The following is a 22,005-nucleotide window of genomic DNA, read 5'->3' on the forward strand; positions in this document are numbered from 1 at the left end:
AATTTCATATACGAAACTTTTATAAAATTGCTCCTTTTCAATATAATATACGGTTTATTGGAGGTTGTCCCTAAACTGCCCAAGAAATTGCCTACCTTTCCCCTACCTTTCACCTACTCTCACTGTGCACGCTTCAAAGATTCTGTTTAACGCTACAATAATGACTCCGGCCACGTCCTTGCAGCCAGGTTGAAAGAGGAAAGGAGTACCAACCTTTGTTATGTGAAGGACGGAAGGACCACATTTTCTACTGCGACTCCACTAAAGCCTCCAGGAAGCAGTGTTTGTTACTAAGGAAGGTATCGTTGGGTCTGGCTTGATGACTTTTTGAATTTGAATCATGCCATACTGACAGTCGCGCTATTGTTTGCCTTACGCGGAGGTGACTTGGAGCTCCTTCTGAGATTCCTCAAGATATTCCTTCCGGGGTTTCTCTACGAATACCTTCAGGAATTCCCCAGGCTTTCTTCCTATGATTCCTCTAGGAGTTCCTTTCTCGGGTTTCCCAGCAATGTCTTCCAGGATTGCTCAGGGTGCTTTTTACGGGATTCTTCCAGGAGTTTCTCCTGAGATTCCTAAAGAAGTTTCATCTGTGATTCATGCAGTTGTTATTTCAGGGACTCATATAGGAACCCTTCCGAGATTCCTATTGAGATTCCTGCCAGAATTTCTTCAGGAGCTAAGAGATTCTTCCTGGAGTTTGTTCTGAGAGTCCTCCATAAATTTCTGAAATTCCTCAATGAATTCTTTACGGGATTCTTCAGGGAACTATATCTGGGACCCTTTACCTTCCGTAACTCGTGCGGTTGAGCACCTCCGCCAGCACTACGCTAATACTGAATACAAAAAGCGAGATTTTTGCAACGTCTTGTACAAAATACAACAGCACGATCTCCAGAGATTCTTTCTGAAATCTCTTCCAGAATTTCCTCTGAAATTCATCCGGAAGTTTCAGGATTTCTCCAGGATTTTTTTTTCATATTCCTCCACGAATTCGTTCCGAGATTCCTCCACGATTTCGTTCCGAGATTCCTACAGGAATTCATTCTGAGATTCTTCCAAGAATCCCTCTCAAGATTCATCCAGGAACTTGTGCCGAACTTGCACCTGCTTCCTACAGGAATTCTTTCTGATATTGCTCCTGGGATTCCTCCAGGATTTTCGGGATTTCTTCAAGAGTTTCGAGGTGTTTCTAGGAACTTCAGAAGGAATCCCTGAAAGAACTCCTCAAGGAATCTCAAAAGAAGGAATCCTTAAAAGGGGAATTCCCGGAAGGAACTACTTGGGGTGTCCCAGAAGAAACTTCTAGAGAAATGACAGAAGGAAGTCATTGAGGAATCCCAGATGGAACCCCTGATCAATCTCAGAGCTGAAGGAATCCCAGAAAGAGCTCCGAATGCAAAGAGGTCCTGGAGTAATCTCAGAAGGCCTAATCCTCAAATGTGCGATCCCTGGAAAGAACTCCTTGTGGAATTCCCTATGAAACTTCTAAAGGAATCTTTGAAGACATTTAGAAAGAAATGTCAGAAGGAACTCCTGGGGAGATCTCGGAAAAGTTTCTGTAAGAACCTCGGAAATAATTCCTGTAGGAACCTCAGGAATAAAACCTGGAAGATTCCCGATACTCCTGGAGGAATCTTGGAATAAAAATTCCTAGAGGAATTCCAGAAGAAAGTTCCTGGATGAATCCAATATAGAACCTCTTTATATATTTCTGAAGAAACTGCTGGAAGAATTCCAGAGAGAACCTCTGAGGTAATTCTGCATTAACCCCTGAGGAATCCCAGATTAAACTGGAATTCCTGGGAGAATCCCAAAAGAAACTTCTGGAGAAATCGCCGAGGGAAGTTCTGGATGAATCTTAGAAGAAATTTCTGTAGGAATCATGGGACGAATTCCTGGAGGAATCTCAGAGCTCCTGGAACAACCCTCCACTTGGAGAAATTCCGGAAACAAACTCTGGAAAATTCCGGAAGGAGTTTCTAGAGTAATCCTGGAAAGAATTCTTGTAGAAATCCCAGTAAGAATTCCTGGGGTATTTTAGAAAGTATTCCAAATGGAATTCCAGGAGGAATCCCGGAAGGAACTGCTGAAGAAAACATAGAAGAAGCTCCTGGGAGAATCTCATCATTACTATGTTGGATGCTCTCCTTATCGACTCACCGTTTTGCAGCTCACTGGGGTCATTTTCATTCATTAGTATAACATCAAATTCAAGATAAAACTGAATCAACAATATATCTCCATTATACACGGCTTGTGGTTGCCGTTCTCCATCCTCGGTCAAAGGTTGAGTACCTAGGGGTATCCTCGAAGGATTTCCTAGAAGAAATCTCGTAATAGAATTTCTAGAGGAACTTCCCTAGGAATGTATGTAGAAACTCACTAGAATTCATAACAGACCTCCAAGAAAAAAAATATTAGAAAAAATGCCGATGGAATTCTCAGAGGGACTTCATAAGGAATTCCTAGCGCGAATACTGGAGAAACAACCAAACGAATCCCTGCTCTCTCCAGAACTTCTGGATGAATGTTTGGGGAAACTCCCAGAGAAATTCATGCACGACTACTGATTCCCGGAAACATGAATTTCAAGAAGAATGTCTGATTGAGTTCTTGTACGAATTCCTGGAGGTATTTTAGAATGAACTCCTGAAGCCTTTCTAGGAACTCCTTAGTGGAGCAGTTCTGGAAAAATCAACATTCAAATAACATTTTAGCTCAAAAAATGTACACTCAAAAATAAATTCTTCAAACATAAGAAAGATACATTTTTGAATGAAGAATAAGCATTTTGATCACCAACAAGTAATGTAAAATTACATCTAGAGGATGTATAAAAAATCCAGAAAATTGCTATAAATACGCGAAAAGAGCGTCAACTTGATTTAATTGTTGGTAACAAAGGGGGGGGGGCTTCGATCAAAGCCAGTTTTTTTAGTATGTGGCGCTCGCCCGGTCAACCATTTCTTTAAATATCTGCATTTCTTTATGAAGACCTTTAAAGACGTTCATATCGAAAATCGATAGCGATCGTCATCGTTTCTTAAAGAAATCTAAATAAAAACAAAGTCACTTCGTTATCGATTGATAAATATGTTTAACAATAGGGGTTCCAGGAGATTGCAGGGGCATTTCAGGGGGTGTCTTAAGGCCTCAGCAGCATTTTAGGAGATTTCCAGGGGAACTTCGGAGCAATTCAGGGGTCTCAGGGGCACCTCAGGAGGTCGTTTGGGGCGATTCAAAGAGTCTTAGGGTTTCGAAGGCGTTATGCAGGCATTATCCAGGTATTCAGAGGGTCTTAGGTGTGTTACATGGAGTTCGAGGGAATTTTAGAAGGATTTCGGCGGCATCCCAAGCAAGAGAAAACAGCAGCAGAATACTAAACTTAGGTATGGAAAACCCAATACCTACAACCTGAATAAGTGTTAAGCAGAGGTAAAATACCTAAAATAATAACTGGTGTGTTTCCTATGAATAGGTATACCACGTGAATAATTACATCGGGTATTGCAATACCTGAATAATAATTGGCGATTTTTCCATACCAGTAGCGATTTTCCCATTATTCAATAACAGCTCAAGCAGTCCTCAATGACAAACCAATAATCAGTTGAGGTTGGTTTTGTTGTTGACTCAATAACTACCATAAACAGCTATTATCGCAACCAGGATAACCGATCTATACCTTGACTTGGTATGATGCCTGACTTTCGTATGCTGCAGTTATGTGCCAGTTATTCGTTTCTTCTCGGGATTTCAGGATGTTTCAGATAACTTTTGGCGGGTTTCACTGACGTTACGAAGAATTTTCCGCGGGTTTCAGAGACATTTCGGTGGTTTCGAAGGGTCTCAGGCAGTGAATCAAAATTCAACCATCGCGCAACAATAACGACAATGTCGCAACCTGAATTTGTTGCGACATTGTACCCAATGCGACATACGTTTGTCCCAACTTGAACAGAATAGGACAAAGATCGTGCACCACGAGTTTAGAGATTTTTAAGGCTTGCATTGTGATTTTCGAGCGGTAACTTCGAATCGGTAAACACTGCAACGCTGCTGAAGATGTATCATCAAAAAGATTCGATTTTGGGATGGCAATAATTGATTATTCACAAGTTGAAAAGTACGCAACAAATTCAGGCTTCGTTTTGTCTGCAACAAAAATTTTCGAGATTATGTCATTATCTTTATCCAGTTGGGATAAAGAATAATCGTCGCGTCTTCTTTGTTGCTTGTTTTGTGCCTCTTTTGTCTGACAATTTTCTTCACTGGTCTCAGGTGCGTTACATGGGTGCTAAGGGGTTTTAGGTAAGGGGATTTCAGGGGCATTTTAGAATGTTTTAGATGATTTTCGACGGGTTTCAGAGACATAATGCAGGCGTTTTCGGTGGATTCGAAGAGTCTCAGAGGCCGTCTATGCGGTCCCTGGGGGGTCTTAGGAGGTTTCAGTGGCTTTCTGGACGTTTAAGAGGATTTTCAGTAAGTTTCTGAGGCTGTAACGTTATTCATGCGTTTGGGGGGGGGGGGGGTTTCGGAGGGTGTCAGGTGCGTTACATGGGTCCGTTGGGGTTTTGGAGGTATTTCCAAAAATTTCATTGGATTTTCAGAGACCACTTCACAAAAATCCTTGAAACGCCTCTGCACTATGGGCCAGAAATCAAAATTTCGCGACAAAATTCAAAAAAAGTTGTTGTTTTTTTTAGATAAATCTATTTTTATATATGTATCATTGTTTTGGCTATGTTTGATTGTATGCCGACTGATTTTTTTGATTCGTAACAAAATTGTATCGTTTTTTGTATGGAGAAACTTCTTGTAAGCGAAAATTCTCAATTTTAACCAATATTAAGAAAAATATAATTTGTGGTGAACAATGTGCCCAACAAATATAACGCCTGCTACATTTCCCAACAGCGGGTCTCCAGTTAGCCTAGTGGTTAGGGCTATGGATCGCCAATCTGGAATCGGCGGGTTTGATACCCGGTTCCAGTCGGGAAAAATTTCTCGACTCCCTGGACATAGTGTATCATTGTACTTGCCTCACAATATACATTTTCATGCAATTGTAGGCAAAGAAATCCCTTCAAATTATAACTGTGGAAGTGCGCAAAGAACACTTATTTGAAGTGAGGCAGGCCAAGTCCCAGTGGGGATGTCGAGTCATAAAGTAAAAGATAAAGATTTCCAGTAAATTTAGTATATTTTGCATATTTGATGCACAAATTGCGATATAGTTTAAATTAAAACTTTACAATATTTACTCAAATTTTATGGTTTTTTTTGCCAAATTGTTCAAAAAGTAGTAGTATTCGACCGTGTTCGACATGCAACTGGTCTAGAAAGCTAGTTGACATTCTTCTTTTTCGGATGCTACCGGACTTTTTTTTGCGGGAATTTGCGGGGAGCCAAGATAGAGTGATTTTAGTGCATGCGTTAATTTTACAAAACTATGTTTTACGCTGTGCTTCAATAACCATCAACACTAAGATCCATTTTTGCCATTACGACGCAATCTCTTTATGGCTTGCGAAACAATACGCAACAAAGGTTCCGTTTCAGGTGAGACTGTGATTGTAGGTGCTTAAATCAATACCACACACTTACTCAAAGTGCAAAATTTCGGTACATCAATTGACCACACGAATTTATGATTTTTAATAAGCTCAATTTATGTATACAGGGATAAGTTTTCGGTGAAAAAATCCGCTGCTCAGGTGTTTCAGCTGTCCGGCATTTGGCCGAATGTCGCTTGGCCGAATTATGTTCAAAATTATTCAGAGACCCCTTTTCACATTCTAGCTTCCAATTTGATCATCATTAATTGTTCCTTTTTCCTTCCTCCAATCATTGATTATTCTTTCTAGTTTTACAATTCAGGGGTTAGTTGGCGTTGAAACTGTCAATATTTTATCAGAGAATTTTCCTCCTTTTAATCATAGGCGATTATTTTGAGTCAATATACGTGGAGAACAGTGGCACGATCGTTTTTCTTCAGACAAACGGCATTCAGCCAAATGGCGTTCGGCCAAGCGGCAATTATCCAAATGACAGTTGGCTAAATGACTCGGAGCCGGTATTTGAACAATAAATAAATTACGCTCGCTCTTCGTACATATGTGCGAGTGGGATGGATATATTTACGATAAATAGAAGTATTTGATTTTCCTTGAAATATTCAAAATGCCGTGTCATTGATTGGCTCGGTAGCTAAGTCGGTAAAGCACTTGTGTAGCATATAAGGGTCGTGAGTTAAAATTTCACTTGAGCTGTGGATTTGGCCGTAATTTCATTAATAATGTATCCATCTGTACATAAGTATGTACGTTGGATTAATTTTAAATTTTAATTGATCACACGGATTGATAAACTTTGCACATTGAGTAAGTGTGTGGTCTCGATTTAAAAGCTTATATCTCGGATACTTTTTCAAAACGACGTATCAACATAGGATTTGCGTGTATTATACGTCGTTTTGAAAAAGTATCCGAGATATGTAATCACATTTATATCTGAAACAAAATCTTCCAGAATGGTAGTTGCTTGTTGCTATGTATATTGTTTCGCAAGTCATAAAATCATTGCGTCGTAATAGCAAGAGTAGATGATTATTGAAGCCCAGCGTGAAATATTGGAAAATTAAAGCAAGCACTAAAATCACTCTAACTTGGTTTCCCGCAAACTCCCGCAAAAAAGTCCGGAAGCATTCGAAAAAGAATAGTCCAAACTAGCATCCTAGACCGGCTGCATGTCGAATACGGTCGAATACTTCTACTTTTGGAACACATTGGCAAATAAACCGTAAAATTTGAGTAAATATTGTAAAAATTTCTTTTTAAACTTAAAAGCATCGCAATTTGTGCACCAAATATGCAAAATATACTTTATTTACTTTTCGGAAATGTATACGTTTTACTTGTTGGGCACATTTTTCACCAAAAATGACATTTTTCTAAATATTGGTTAAAATCGAGAATTGACGCTTATAAGAAGTTTCTCCATACAAAAAACGATACAATTTTGTTACAAATCGAAAAAATCAGTCGGTATATAATCAAACATAGCCCAAATAATCATACAAATATGAAAATTGATTGATCTTAGAAAAACAACTTTTTTGACTTTTGTCGCGAAATTTTGATTTCTGGCCCATAGTGCTCTGGAATGCATTGAAACGCCCCTGAAACCTCCTTAATCCCATATCAGGGGTTCCAAGGGGATTTCGGGAGCACTTTAGAGGATTTTTAACGGGTTTCAGAGACGTTGTCTGAGGTTTAGAGGATCTCAGGTGCTTTACGTGGGTCCGAAGGGGTTTCAGGGGGATTTTGGAGACATTTTAGGAAGTTTAAGAAGGTTTTCAGTGAATTTCAGAGGTGTTGTGCATGCATTTTCGGGGGGTTTAGAGGGCCTCATGTGCGTTACCTGGGGTCCGTTGGGATTTTATGGGGATTTAGGTGGCATTTCCAGAAATTTCAGTGATTTTTAGAGGCCCCTTCACAAATCCCTTGAAACACTCCTGAAACACTAACACTGATACGACCCTACCTGAGATTTCTCGGAATGCTCCTGAAACCTCCGTAATCTCATTGAAATGCCGTGCATCATAACGAATTCGATAGGGTGTTTCAGGTATTTTGGACAGACCGTTACGCGCATATAATTTGGACATTTTCATTTGATTTTGCTGTAAATGTCGAAAATACTATATACGCGTAACGGTCTGTCCAAATTACCTGAATTACCCTGTGCCATCTAAAACCACTTTGAACGTCCCAGAAACACTTTGGAATGCCTCTGAAATGCCCTGAAACGCCCCTGAAACCTCTTTAAAGGCTCCTGAGACTCCCTTCTCCGTGATCGCCGTTAAAGCCCCTAAAATCAATGAAACTCCCTTAATACTGTTGTAACGCCCTTGAACTCCCCGTAATACCATTTAGACGCCAACGAAACGTGATGGAACACCCTTGAATAGCACCTGAAATCCCCTGAAACGTCCCTGATGTTCCTTGGAACCCTTTCTTAGGATTTTTTAAGAACTTCCTGGAAACTCCCTTGACCCCATCTCAAATACCCGGAAGCAAGACCTATGCTTGCGAACAAGATTTCCTCATAGAAGCACTTAATTTATGCGCAAAATTTCTCTTTTTATGCAATTTTTTAAGAGGTTCCATTGTTTACTTTAAGCTAAAAGACAAACATATAAAATAGTGGTTTATTAAGCGAATTATTGTGTGAATACCGTGCAACTCACTGGAACAATCCGTTCCCAGCCATCTTAGCAAACTGCAGTAGAATCACTTGGCATAATACGGAACCTCACGGTGATGACGACTTGCTTCGCCAACAGTCCACTCGTCAAATGAGGCAGCATCACACTGACGACGACCCCGTCATGGTGCTGGCTGTCACTGATGCTTGCTAGGGGAAATACACGCATGGGAAATGCTACTCAGCTTTGTTCATACCCCACATTCTCCCTCTTCTCCGAAAAAAAAAAAAGTTTTCTTACTAGCAGGCTTGTTATTTTTACGCTCAAATCCTCAATTTCGTTCTCTTCATCCCTATGGCACCAATGCAACAAGATACACTTCAAGATACAAGAATTAAGACGAATGGCCACATTTACTTTTTTGTTTAGTAAACACACTTTTGTTAATATCGAACCTATATCATTGATTGATAACTTGCAATGCTAACCAATCATCTATGGGGTTTTGCCGAGCTCCAATAAAAATAACTACAACACACCCAGTTGGGTGATGCGTCTTCTCTCCTTCAAGCGCACGTCTCGTTATGTAGCCGGCCCTGTTTTTCTCTCACTCAAATCAATCGTTATTCACGATTGCGAAAAATCGACGCATTCAACGAAAACGAACATATTTTGTAAGAATTATTTGTCAAAAAAGAAAAAAATACAAGAGATTAACGAATTTGAGATTTATCAGACTAAAGATTCCGTATATCATACAACTCCGTTTTCAATGCTTCAATGTGATGGTACAGATGGACCATATATAACACACAAATGTCCTTCATTATACGAAAATAGATTCTACAAAACGAGTTCGAAAAAGGTTCTACAACATATTTTCAGTAGATATGTTTTCATTGCGTACTTCGAATTTTAAACTGTTTTACGATATTCAATTTTTATGGGCGGTTTTCATTACACGTCCCTGCTCCCTGCATTTTCCTCACGCACAGCTTTCGGCAGTTATCATGCAACGCCATTTCCTTAGACGGGCTTTTTTACACATCGCTGCATTTTCCTGATGCAAACAATTTTCGGCAGTTTTTCAACAACGCCATTTCCTTGGACGGATTTCATTTCACGTCCCTGCATTTTCCTTATGCAGAAAAATTGTCGGCGGTTATCCAACAACGCCTTTACCTTGGACGGTTTTCACTCAGGGCTGTTACAAAAGTGTCGATTTGGAAACCGCAAAATCCGCGCCAAGCCATTTGAAATCCGCGCCGAGGTAATCAAATCCGCGCCAGTGCAAAAACATGTGGTTTTGATAACTCAAACTCTAAAAAGGCAGAATTTTTCAGAGAAGATTCAAAGATTCATGACTTTTGTTGCACTCCAGATGAAGAGCTTTTCTTTTGAAAAATCGATTTCTAACCATTACTAATCCATAAATTTAGATGACAACTTCTACATCAAACAAGAGTTTAAACATGTTGCAAACAGACTAGTTTTTTTAATTAGAATATAATCACAGACAAACAGACGTAACACTTGCGAAATTTCCATCGACCACGCTTTTAACGATCATTTTAAATTTTCATAGTCGTGACTTTCACAACCAGAGGCGCGCGCATCGTTTTTCTATGCGTTTGACGTTTCACACTAGCGCCTTCTGTTGACGATATGGCACAACACAGTGATTCGTGCAACTTTTCCACCAGATGAAGGTAGTGTGAATTGGGCGATGGATTTCCATAAAAATCGTTCAAGGTGTTACGTCTGTTTGTCTGTGATATAATGTTTCGGAACAATAGTTCTATGATTGCTTATCATAGTGTCTACTATTTTACGAAAATGAAAGTTCCTGTTCCCTGAAGCAGTCCCAAAAAAGGAGCATTTTTGGCGAAACTTTTGAAATAATTTTATTTATAACCAACATTATGGTAGAAATCCTAAAAAGAAATCTGACCTAAGTCCCAAAAGACTGAAAAAAAATTTTTTAGAAGCTTTTTGAGAAATTCATGGATTACTTTCTGCAGTAACTTATTTTGTTGAATCTTCACAGTAATACGAGGAGCAATACTAGCATAGACTAATTACTAGTGCAATTTATTGATTACAGCACCAATACATTTTATTTCTATGTAAAATATTTATGAAAAAGGAAGCACTGCCCATGATCGCATATCAGTCCCATCTTTGGTGGGTTTCCTATTCCTATGGGACAATTATGCGATCATAGGCAGAGCATTTCCTGAATATATTTGGCAACTTTTCTAAACATTAAGACAAACATATGCAGAAAAGTATTAATTCATCAGAAATTTATGATAAGTATTTCTGAACATACCACAGCCTTGGGAATTCAGTGAAGATATCAGCAAGAATGTGCTCAGTCTTAGGATTCCGAAAGCTTCAACGATTTCCTCAAGTATTCTGCAAAAAAAAATCGTCCAGAAATTCTACCAAGAAACCCTTATATAACTGTGCCCACAATGCCCATCTCAACGAGTGCTCCGATTGAAAATCAATGAGGAATTTGGGACTGTTCATAAACCTACGTGACTTTTTGGGGGGATGGGGGGTGTCGTTCTGGCCAAAGTCTACGCTTCATACAAATTTCAAAATTTTCTATGGACAAAAGTCTACAAGGAGGGGGGGTGGTCTGAGATTGACAAAATTTGGTCTACGTGGTTTATGAACAGCCCCTTTTACCATTACAATAGAAATTTACGTATTTTTGGGATAATTTTATCAATGATTTTAGTCAAAAATAATCCATTCGACAGGTGTTCCACTAATAACTGTTTTAGGAATTTCGTCAATTCTGTAATTCTGAAACTCACTCACAATCAATCAAAAAATCCTGCATGTTAAAAAAAATCGCTAAAAATATCTTATGATTCATATTTTATCCAGAGTTTTTCAAAAGTTTTTTTCTATGGAATTATTTAAGAGTTCAATCATAAAAATCTCCAGGACGTTTACCTGTATCTTTTTTCAGGAATTTCGGACATAATGTGTCAGAAAACCAATCAGATTCTATCAGATTGATTGCTTATGATACACATAGTCTACAAAACCAATGGTTTTCTTGACGGGATTCTGTTAAATTTGACTACAAAATTCAACCAAAGGATCCTTCAAAATTTCCGTTAGACGTCTTTTTGCAAATTCCATAGAAACATCAATTTTAGAAATCTTGCCATTATTCAGTGTTTTTTCGAACGTCAGGCATTGTTCTATATGTAAGTTCCGTCCAAAATTTAACCCTTATGTGGCCGACCGGGTACCCAGCGCCCATTTAAAAAAGCACGGTGTAGAAAAAAGCAATCAGTTTGTCGGACACATAATGGTTAAATAAAATCCAAAATTTTAGCCAAAAACTGATCTCAGGGTTAAGACAGAAATGACTTCAAGGGTTTGACTAAGAAATTCAGAATATGATCTTCTAAGTTTTAACGAATTGAGCTTCTAGTGCGATGCAACTTAACTAGCACTCTACGCTATTGACTATAAACAATGTTTTTGTTCAAACACAAAATTCCATAACTCTAATTTGAAAATGTTCTTTTTTTCTGATTGTGTTGAGCTCCGTGTCCAAATGTTTGATGTAAGTACATTCATAAACCATTTCCGCAAAATCCGCGCCAAAATTAGTAAAAACGCGCGAAATCCGCGCGAAACGCAAAAACCGCGAAAAACGCAAAATCCGCGCCACCTGTAACAGCCCTGCGACGTCCCTGCATTTTCTTTATGCAGAATAATTTTCGGCGGTTATCCAAAAATGCCGTTTCCTTGGACGGTTTTCATTACACGTCCCTGCATTTTCCTTATGCAGAAAAATTTTCGGCGGTTCGACACGCCATTAATTTGCCCAACCAAAAACCCGAGCAAAAACCAACCCAGCCAACCAACGCCGCGAGTATTTTACGGCAACATTCACAATAGTCAAACACCTCTACAATCATGCACATCAACCTGTTTGCATTTACCGTTCAACCGAGCGACAACACGAGCATGTACGATCCGAGGAATCAACGAAAGCGCGACCATCCATGCCGAGCAAGAACATGAAGAAACATGCATGTCATCATCGACCGACCACCTATCCACAGCGTGCTACCAGTCGACAACAAAAATCAACCACGTCACCGCGCCTTTGTTCATGTGTTTGTGCTAGAACCAAGGCTAAAACAGAACGCGATTGGAATGACAAAAACTTTCCGCGCTCTAGCTTTCGTCATGAACCGCAGAATTGCAACACCCACTTCACTGTGTTTGCAGCACCACCACACACTTCACACACCAAAACGATTTGTTTTCTCTCACTGTTTTTATGCCAAGTGATTCTACCTATTTTATGATTAACTTGTTATTGATTATGATGCACTCCTGGCAGGATCGCCAATGTGAATACCGTGCAACTCACTGGAACAATCCGTTCCCATCTCTTAGCAAACTGCAGTAGAATCACTTGGCATAATACGGAACCTCACGGTGATGACGACTTGCTTCGCCAACAGTCCACTCGTCAAATGAGGCAGCATCACACTGACGACGACCCCGTCATGGTGCTGACTGTCACTGATGCTTGCTAGGGGAAATACACGCATGGGAAATGCTACTCAGCTTTGTTCATACCCCACATATTGTTTCTCACTATGCGAAGGTATGCTTATAATTTCTGGAACAGTCAATAGCCGTCTATACTGCCCTCGGGCGCATAAATGTCACATGTAACAATAGAAAAACACGAGAAAAATGCATTTGAAGTTTCAAAATAAACTTTAGCATTCGATTGGTTCCAACGCAACTCAACTATCGAAATATATATAAATTCATATGTTCACAAAATGGGGTCTCCAGTTAGCCTAGTGGTTAAGGCTATGGATCGCCAATCCGGAGACGGCGGGTTCGATTCCCGCTCCGGTCGAGAAAATTTTCTCGACTCCCTGGACATAGTGTATCATTGTACTTGCCACACAATATACAAATTCATGCAATGGCAGGCAAAGGAAGCCCTTCAATTAATAACTGTGGAAGTGCTCAAAGAACACTAAGTTGAAGTGAGGCAGGCCAAGTTCCAGTGGGAACGTAGAGCTATAAAGAAGAAGATGTTCACAAAATATTTCAAAAATACGTATTAAAATATGATTTTTGACATGAAAAACCTAAAAAATGTCGAAATGTAACATGTGACATTTATGCGTCCGACGGCAGTATAGCGGCCCATGAACTTTTAATAGATAGAAATTTGTGCTAATTCCTTGGACATAGGTTATCTTATGCACAAGCAAAACGATCGTTGGCAGAGGATGCTCTCAGGTCATAACTGTGGCTTCGTGGGCGTGCGGTTAGTGTCACCAAGCATTTAATCTCATCGTGCTAGGGAGCGCGGGTTCGATTCCCGCCGCAGCTGTCAGAAAAAGTTTCCGGCTGCGACACTGGGCGTTGCAGTTGCATGCTAGTCCGTTGTCTAGTGTCGTGCTTCCTTCAAAGAGCGTATAGCTCACTGGAAGCATTGAACGTGTCCGTGTCTTTTTAGTTGTTGAAATTAGGGAGCGTCCACAAATTACGCAAAAAATCCCATTTTCAACATCTCCTCCTCCCCCTATGTCACGCTTTTTGTATGACATATCTACATATCATACATAATTATGATAACTCAGATTGTTGTCGTTTTGGTCGACATCAACAATGAGAGCAGAAAAATGCTCCCGTAACAGCAAGTTGAAAACAATTCCTGTTATCAGTGATAGCAAATTGATAACTGTTTTTGTTATCAGTACGAAAATATGGAAAAATCATTAAATTTTGGGGTTTTTCGATTGATAAGACATTTTTAATGCAGTAAGATAATTACACTAATGATATACTCTTAGAGTTATTGTACAAGACAACAAGAAGTTTGAAAATAACTTAAACATTTATTTTTTTATAATAGTTTGAAGTGACAGCAAAACGAAATCTAAATTTGAAATCAAATTTAGTCAAGACAAACTGATATCAAAATGTGATATCAATTTGCTGCTGAATACAAATCGAGTTTTCGATTTGCTATCATTTTGTTGTTAGACTCTGCTCGGGTGGAAATTCACAGAGGAATTCATAGCGGATCTTCCAGGAAAAAAATCTCAGGAAGCTCCAGAAGGAATTTCATTAGAAATTAATGCAGGATCTACTGACGGCATTCCCGAAAAAAAATTGCATGAATTACAGGAAGAATTTCTGATTGAGTTTTTGAACGAATTCTTAAAGAAAGAATAATAATATGCTCCTGAACCAATATCTATGTGAACTCCAGAGGCAGCTTACGGAGGAAGTCCTGAAAGAAATATTATTAAATGAATGCTCACCTGAAGGATTTTTTCTAGGATTTCCTTACTGAAGGATCTCACGAGGGAATTTCTGAAGTATTTTTTGAGATTTCTGTGAGTTTCTGGGTGCATATCTCTGAAGCAGCTTCCGGAGGAATTCCCAAAGGATCTGCTGATGAAGTTTGTTGAGAAATAACTCTGAATGACGTCATAAAAAGAATATCCCGATGCATTACAAAAAACGGATACAAGGAGATTTTTGATAGGAAATTCCATATAAATAAACGAAGCCTGTTTTTTATGATTTTAGTATAGAAAACTTGAAAATGCCCAATACCGTATTCGTGCTTAAGAAAATCGAGAATTATATTTGATTGTCGTATCATCCTTGGTAGAGCCATTAATCTCATACTAATCGATACTTTCTTTCAATCTCTTTCCACAGATCAAATTATCCGGTGCATGCGGACTGGCATCGGCTCTAACCTGCGCGCTCGTCACAGTCACCACCACGGTCCTGCACATGAGCCGCCTCCAGGTGCTCAGGGAATGTGAATACACGCAGAAGACACGAACCTGCACTTGCTACTCGGTTACGGCCGAGAAGCAAGCCGAAGGTATGGATGATAACGTGCGGTTCGTGTTCGATTCTACGTCGGATTGCGGAGTCGTACACGGGGCACTGTACTCCTGCTTGAGGGCCGTCTTTGGCCTATCCGTGGCCGGTGTACTGGTGGCGGTATTCAGCTGTATGCTGGTCTACCAGCTGCTGAGTCACGAGCGGAAGAAAATGTATTGGGAACAGCTGGAGCTGAGATGTCGATCGCTGTACTCGGGGCAACAGGGACCTTCGGTGTTGCCATCTGGGCCTATGTTGGCGGCCGGTAGGAACGGGAACTGTCGATGCTGCGAGCAATGCCACGCCCACCGTAACGTGATGCCGTCGGCTTATCCTTGGGAAGGTGATCAGCGATTTTGGGCCCCAGGTCAGGCGGGGAACTTTTACTCGCCCAACCCGGGCGGAGAGGAGAACGCAGGGGGCAATAGATTGAACCAAAACGGTCGAAGAATGCCCGGATGGAGTTGGCCAAGGATGCCGTGGCAACGCAACGATTCACAACGCATGTCTCCTCACAGTCCGGATTCACAGTATGGATTTTCTAATAGGGCAAATGCCGCGGAACCAGTTCCGGTTGGGGCTAACCAACCCAGGTATAACGTCATTGAGCAACAGTATGGAATTTGGGGACCACCTCCACCGTACAGCGATCCAAATAGTCCAGCTCGACGGGGACGCTACCAGTATATTCATCCAGCGCAGTGTCAACCGATGATTGAAACCAATGCTCCTCCCACTAACATAGCCATCCTGGAGTGTCATCAACATCCAATGACGTCCGAAAACCATTCCATCCAGCAGTACAACAATGCCACCCAACAGAATGCATTCCGGAATCCGGGAAAGCGACAAGCCTTCAAACCGGCTAAGGACAACTACGAAAACACTCCATCGGATAGCGACGGTCCGAGGGATCGGTTCTCCAATACGCTTCCATTGAGGAAGACCAAAAAGCGGGTGGAGGCCGGTGCTAAGAGTATTGGACCGAACCAACCTGCTCCAAGAGTCAACGTCCAGAATGTGTTCAACTCCAACGCGTCAAACACGGCACAAAATTCCGTAGAGACGTCGGAAAACGAGTATAACGAACCTTCGCTGCCGAGCAATGAGCCCAGCTGTAGTGGACAATCGGCGCCGGTGCATGCCAAAACCAGGCGGATGAAAGCGGGCGTGGAGAATACAGGGTTCCAGACGGTAGAAGCACTTGAGGCGGATGCCATGAACGGGAAGGTCATGGAGCCAACCGAGTCGGAAGTGTACTTTGCCGATGTTAGTAGTTGTTGTAACATGTCCGTTAAGAATGACAACTACTATGAGGATGCTAACCAAAGACGTAGGAATATGAAGGATAAGAACAAGGTTGCCCAAGAACAGGAGCAGTTCAGCAAGGACCAAGCCGATGACTACATCGCTCAAAGATTCGGCAAGCGAGAACCTTCCGTCCGCAGTAGGTTACCCTTCCCACAGATCATCCCGGAGACGTACGAGAAGCCGGCAGTGATGCCTCGTCCTTCGCTGATGCACAAGGACATTTCCCGCCAGAGTATGTGTTCTGTCGAGTCGGGCGAAAAGACTGACTACACCGATCTGTCCCCTGCGACACCAAGTACAAATTTTCCCTCGGTAACATATCCCCAGCAGGACTCCAGCAATAACTTCAACGCTCTGTCGCAGCCCAGTAGTAGCGGTGGTGGTCCTACGACGTCCAAAGGAACTGTTGCGGACTTCACCACGGAGCCAAACAGCTCCAATTTCATTGCATCCTACCCGTATTCGTCGAACGAGCAAAGCCAAGAAGCCCACCGGCGTTCGACGAAGAATCTCCAGGACATCTTCTTGGCGCCCGACTCACAATACGAGGTAATCAAGGAATCCAGTAAGTACAATGAAACCACTCCGCTAACCCTGTCCTACATGACCCAGCAGGACATGCCGGCCCAGTTCTCCTACCTCCCGAGCAAGATGCCAACACCGTCGACCCGTGAGCATCTCAGCTTCCAGCATCAGCATCCGTCGGTCTCCTCACAGCAGCTAATCCAACAACCCGGACAGCACTTCAAGCCGAAATCTCCGAAAAACCTGAACATCACGCCCATCAAACGGCAAAGCTTGGGGACCAACATAAGCTCCATCATACAGAATCTCAGCAGTAGCGACGCGGGCCTGCTCTATCCGGAAGGTCGCGGCAACCACTGTCAGAGCTCGCCAGTAGGTGGTGCGACGGCAGGGGGCAGCAGTGGTCCACCGAGCGGATTGATGCGGGATTTGGAGCCACCGAACCAAGGGCAGCAAACCACCAACCGAGTGGACGACAGCAGTAACGACGAGAACGATCTCTCCTCCGATCCGAGCGATCGACATCGCTTGTGAGACGAAGTGTACGTGTGAGCGAGTGAGCCATAGTAAGGGAAAGGGCGGAAGATTGAGCGCAGTGAAGGTGGGTACCCAGCGGGGTATCGCGGACGTCAACCACGAATAGATGAGCCGTAGTCCACATGAATTTGACATGTTTGGGAAATTGACACTTTTGGGCACTCTGACAGATCTGGGATGTGCACGACATTAGAGAATTAGTCATTTCCATAAGTTACTACTTAAGTAAAACGTGTAAAACTAGCAAAGGGTTCTCAAAATTTTAGCGTGCAATCGTTCGAAATTACACGACAACGCGGAAATAGCAAATGAATTAGTAAGAAATTGTGTAATGTATCAATATACAGCACAAACAATTTTGGACGTGTTTTTGTTGTGAGCTACGGTGATTTTGGCTTTCGCTGGCCCCCTGTGGGTACCTCCTGAAGCAGGTGTTTGAGTGATTCTTGGCTGAAACCGGGTTCATGGTGGGGGTGATGTTCATTGTTCACGCATTGGAACAAAATATTAGGCCGTGAGTGAGCACAGGTATTCGAATTTGATGTCTGTGTTAGGGAATACGATTCAGGCAGTTTCAAAGCCTCATGCATGATGATAATGCAATGTAAACGAAATCATGTTGGCAATTTCGAAAGTATCTTCAATGCCACAACTTTCTTGGGTATTTGATGAATTACACGTATTAACGATAAGTCTTCACCAAATTAACTAGTAGAGAATGATTATCAACTGGGTAAAGTTCAGTTGGGCTTAGCTTTTAGGGTATAAATTCACAGGGTCAAATATTTGACAAGGAAAGAACAAAATCTGTTTGACACTAATGAAAATTCGATCGAGTTAAACAATGTTTGAGCATTAATTTCTTTTTGGACAATGTTTGATCCTGTGTACTGGGACCTTTAGTACCATTGGCTTCTCTTCGATAAAAGCAGCATATGAACGGTCTTCCCATACCCTTGTCCTGGAATTTTCATCAAAATTCAATTTAATTGTGATCGTGGTCCTACGGCATATGGACAACATAACCAGCCTACCACAGCCTGCCGTTTTAACACCTTTACGAGCTGCAACCAATGCCATTAGTATCGTCTGGCCCAATAAACTATGTAACATAGAAACTAAGTAGAACCGGGTTTCAGCCAAAATTGTTCATTTCAGGAAATACCTTACTTTCAAGCGAACGACTGAGCAAACCATTCGGGTTTGCCGACATGCAAGTAAAGCAGTATTGTACAGATTCCCTCCTCCAAAAGCAACCATAACCGTTATCGATGTTCCCTCTCAGAAAGATAGTGTTCATCCGTACACGCTATGTCTGAACCAGCAGATTATAAAAATTGAATGTACATCGGGTTTCTTTCCATAAAACATCAGTATTCAAGCTATATTTTCATTTACAGAAGGTTTTAAAATATTCTATCGGTGAAAATTTTTCCATACATTTTGTATGGGAGAGAAATTGACCGAAAATGAGGATTTCAAGCAAATTTGTATGAAAATCGGTCAAAAAGATGGAAAAATCAAAATTTCCCCGATAGAATATTTTGAAACTTTCTGCAAATGAAAATATAGCTTGAATACTGATGTTTTATGGAAAGAAACCCGATGTACATGCAATTTTTATAATCTGCTGGTTCAGACATAGCGTGCCGTAACGTAACACACGTGTATAATAAACAACAAATTACATGATAATACTTATACGGAAAAAAAGTAGCGAAAATTATTTGCATAGGAATCCAATATTACGTTAGGCTAAACACCATTATTGTTGTTTGTAGCGTATTTAGTTTGTTCAATCGAGCTTCAATTGAGAGTATTTTCATCCGATTCCTTCCATTTCAGCAGCACGTTAGCTATGATGATAACACTTGTTGATCGATTCATTCTTCGGAAAGTATTTGCTAGCGAGAATTAGTTTAATAATTCTTAAACCTTTCCCTACAAAACAGATGTGGGAAACCCGCAATGCCATCAAAACAAACAGATTTGGATTGACAGAGGATGGCAACAAACAATAAACGTAAATTACGTTACAAGTTCATTGAGACTAAATAGATTAATATAGGATTTTATAACGTAGAAAAAGAAAAACAAATTTAGAGACCAGAAAAAGTCCTAACGAAGATTGATCTCTTCTAATTTCGATTGCCAGCTTTAATTTATGATTTTAAAAACTAATCAATCTGCTATCGCTAATAAGGATTTCATATGAAGTTGTAAAATGCGGTGCAAAGCTCGCTGGCGCCTCTGAAAGAATATTGATATTTGGTGATAAGATGCTTTGAATAAAAGAACTTTCCAACCGTTATGTTCAAATTGGATTGCAATCTCAATAATAGTTCAGTGTTAGGGCAGATTATTGTAGGAACCCATATTGTGTTAACAAAGTCCAGCTATATTAGGCTGTATATATGTTATTTACGATTATCCCTAGTAAGTCGGAACAAAAAAAAATAATTGAATGGAATGATATACGCTCATATTCTTATACAAAAACATAAAAAAAGGAATAACAAACTGTATGAATTTGTTAACAAAAGAAAGGAATAATGCATGCAATTTTGCTACTCGTTTTCAATGCAAACATCCGAAATTCCATTGTCTTAAAGAGTGTTATGAATGAATCTAGAAATGACCGTCACTGTAGCTAAAGCACGGATCTCTCCGTCCACACAACTCATCGAGCTGAAAATGCTGCTCATTACTTACTCAAACGCAGTAAGCATTGAGTATAGCATTTTCAACTTCACTTCAACTGGTCCACGAACCAGATTTACGAGGAAAGATGCATTCAACGCCTTCAAATGAGTTTTTAGGCAAATATGGTCTTCTACGAAGTTGTCCCTAATAATAAGGCCCTTTTTAAAATGTGCATGAAAATTAGGGTGGTCCATATTTTCAAAGAAATTGGTAGCCAAACTTTTTTATTTGCAAGAATAACTGTATACATTCTTCGGGAAAGTTGTAGATCTAGCAATTTTGAGCAAGTTTGCTGTAGACACTTTTTATGTAGCTTTTAAATTGGGTGGTTCAACAAAACTCGGTTTTCTGGCGTTAACTTTTTCAGTTTCGATTTTTCATCAAAGTCGCCCAAAAAATACTTGTAGATCATTTGAAGACGCGTCGTTTCGTGCACAGAGATGGTCGTTTTTTTTTTTCAAGTTTGTTTATTTGTAAGGCTCAGTCGTGTGTTACACTTTACGGAGCCGATATCGAAGTTTTTTAAAATAATAAAAACATTTAAAAGACTAATATTAATTATGATACACGTCAACTAAATCTATTGGAATGTTGTAGGCGGCTGCTATTCTTCTCTTGTCTTCATCGATTACTTGCCGGCGTTCATTCACATCTTCAATCCACTCGTATGACGGAACTTTAACCCTTCTCCTAGCGGAAGGCAAGTCCGGATCCGCGGTGATGCTACTGTCACTTTCGCTCGGTTGTGGATTAACCTCGTTTTTCTTCTTTACTTGTTTTTCGGTATCCGAATCAGATGATCGTTGTCGCTTCGTTTCACATTTTTTCGCTTTCTTTTTCAATTTCCCTTTTGACAGTTTGCACTCACCGGAGACGGGTTCATCCATCCCGGCATCTTTTTCATTTCCTTCCTCGACATCTGTTGCTGGATTTTGCTGTGTAATATCCTCTCCCCGACCATCCTGGAGCAACGGACATGATCTTTTCAGATGCATATCCGATTGGCATCTGTAGCACCTCAATTTCTTGCCATCGTAATATATCCTCCCTTTTCGATGACGAAAATAGAGCACATCGGGAATTTCCTTCTCGACCTCCATGTATAGCCCACGTATTCCAGTGAACATATCCAGCTGAAATTCAGCAGGGAAACGTTCACGAACCACACGTCGAATTTTCCCGTACTTGCACAGCACCGATGACAGATCCTGGTCCGAAATCTCCGGTGGAAGATCGAAAACCCGTACATATCGAGTGGTCTCTCCAGCCATCGACATACGAACAGTGACACTTTTCCCATCAGAATAACAGAAAACAAGCAGCTCGGGATTCTGTTCCAAGGAGTACTTCATGGCTCTTTCGGTCTTGAAACGTATAAAAATCGACTTCTCGTCAGAGATTTTATATACGGTTTCCATCATCGCCTGGTCGCCATTGATTTGCTTAACAAAGCGGGCCACGTCCGCCAGAGATGGTTGAGCGGCATCTCCGGGGAAGACAAAAGCCAACGTGTTTTTAACTTCCATCTCTCTCTCCACTTCGGCCGATGGGGAGAATAATTATCACTTCGACTGCAAACGCGCACCGAAAGCAAGCACGAGCGAATAAACACGTCTGTTCACATCGGGATGTGATCGTTCACTGAGAGATGGTCGTTATCTCATTTGGTTCAAAAGTAACAGGCGGTTTTCTTAAAAAATCATAGTTTTTTAAAACGGTTTATGATGGGTTGGGGCAAACATAAAAAATATCTTTTGCCCGCATTCCAAAGAATAAATGTTGTTATAAAACATATA

At 40.8% G+C, this 22,005-nt stretch overlaps 1 protein-coding gene across 10 annotated transcripts in view; it reads left to right on the forward strand.

Moving 5' to 3' along the window:
- Positions 1 to 20,059, forward strand: part of LOC109405151 (uncharacterized) — an 80,407-nt gene extending 60,348 nt beyond the window's left edge. For 9 of the 10 annotated variants that reach the window (XM_062853272.1, XM_062853273.1, XM_062853271.1 and 6 more), the window contains one exon: positions 14,960 to 20,059. In XM_062853272.1, coding sequence (XP_062709256.1) covers positions 14,960 to 17,503 — 2,544 coding nt within the window. In that variant the 3' untranslated portion in view covers positions 17,504 to 20,059. The remainder of the gene's footprint in view (positions 1 to 14,959) is intronic. The other variant, XM_062853279.1, reaches the window with a different exon arrangement.
- Positions 20,060 to 22,005: the final 1,946 nt, after the last annotated feature.

This window comes from Aedes albopictus, chromosome 2, assembly GCF_035046485.1.
Source record: "Aedes albopictus strain Foshan chromosome 2, AalbF5, whole genome shotgun sequence".
Taxonomy (NCBI): domain Eukaryota; kingdom Metazoa; phylum Arthropoda; class Insecta; order Diptera; family Culicidae; genus Aedes; species Aedes albopictus.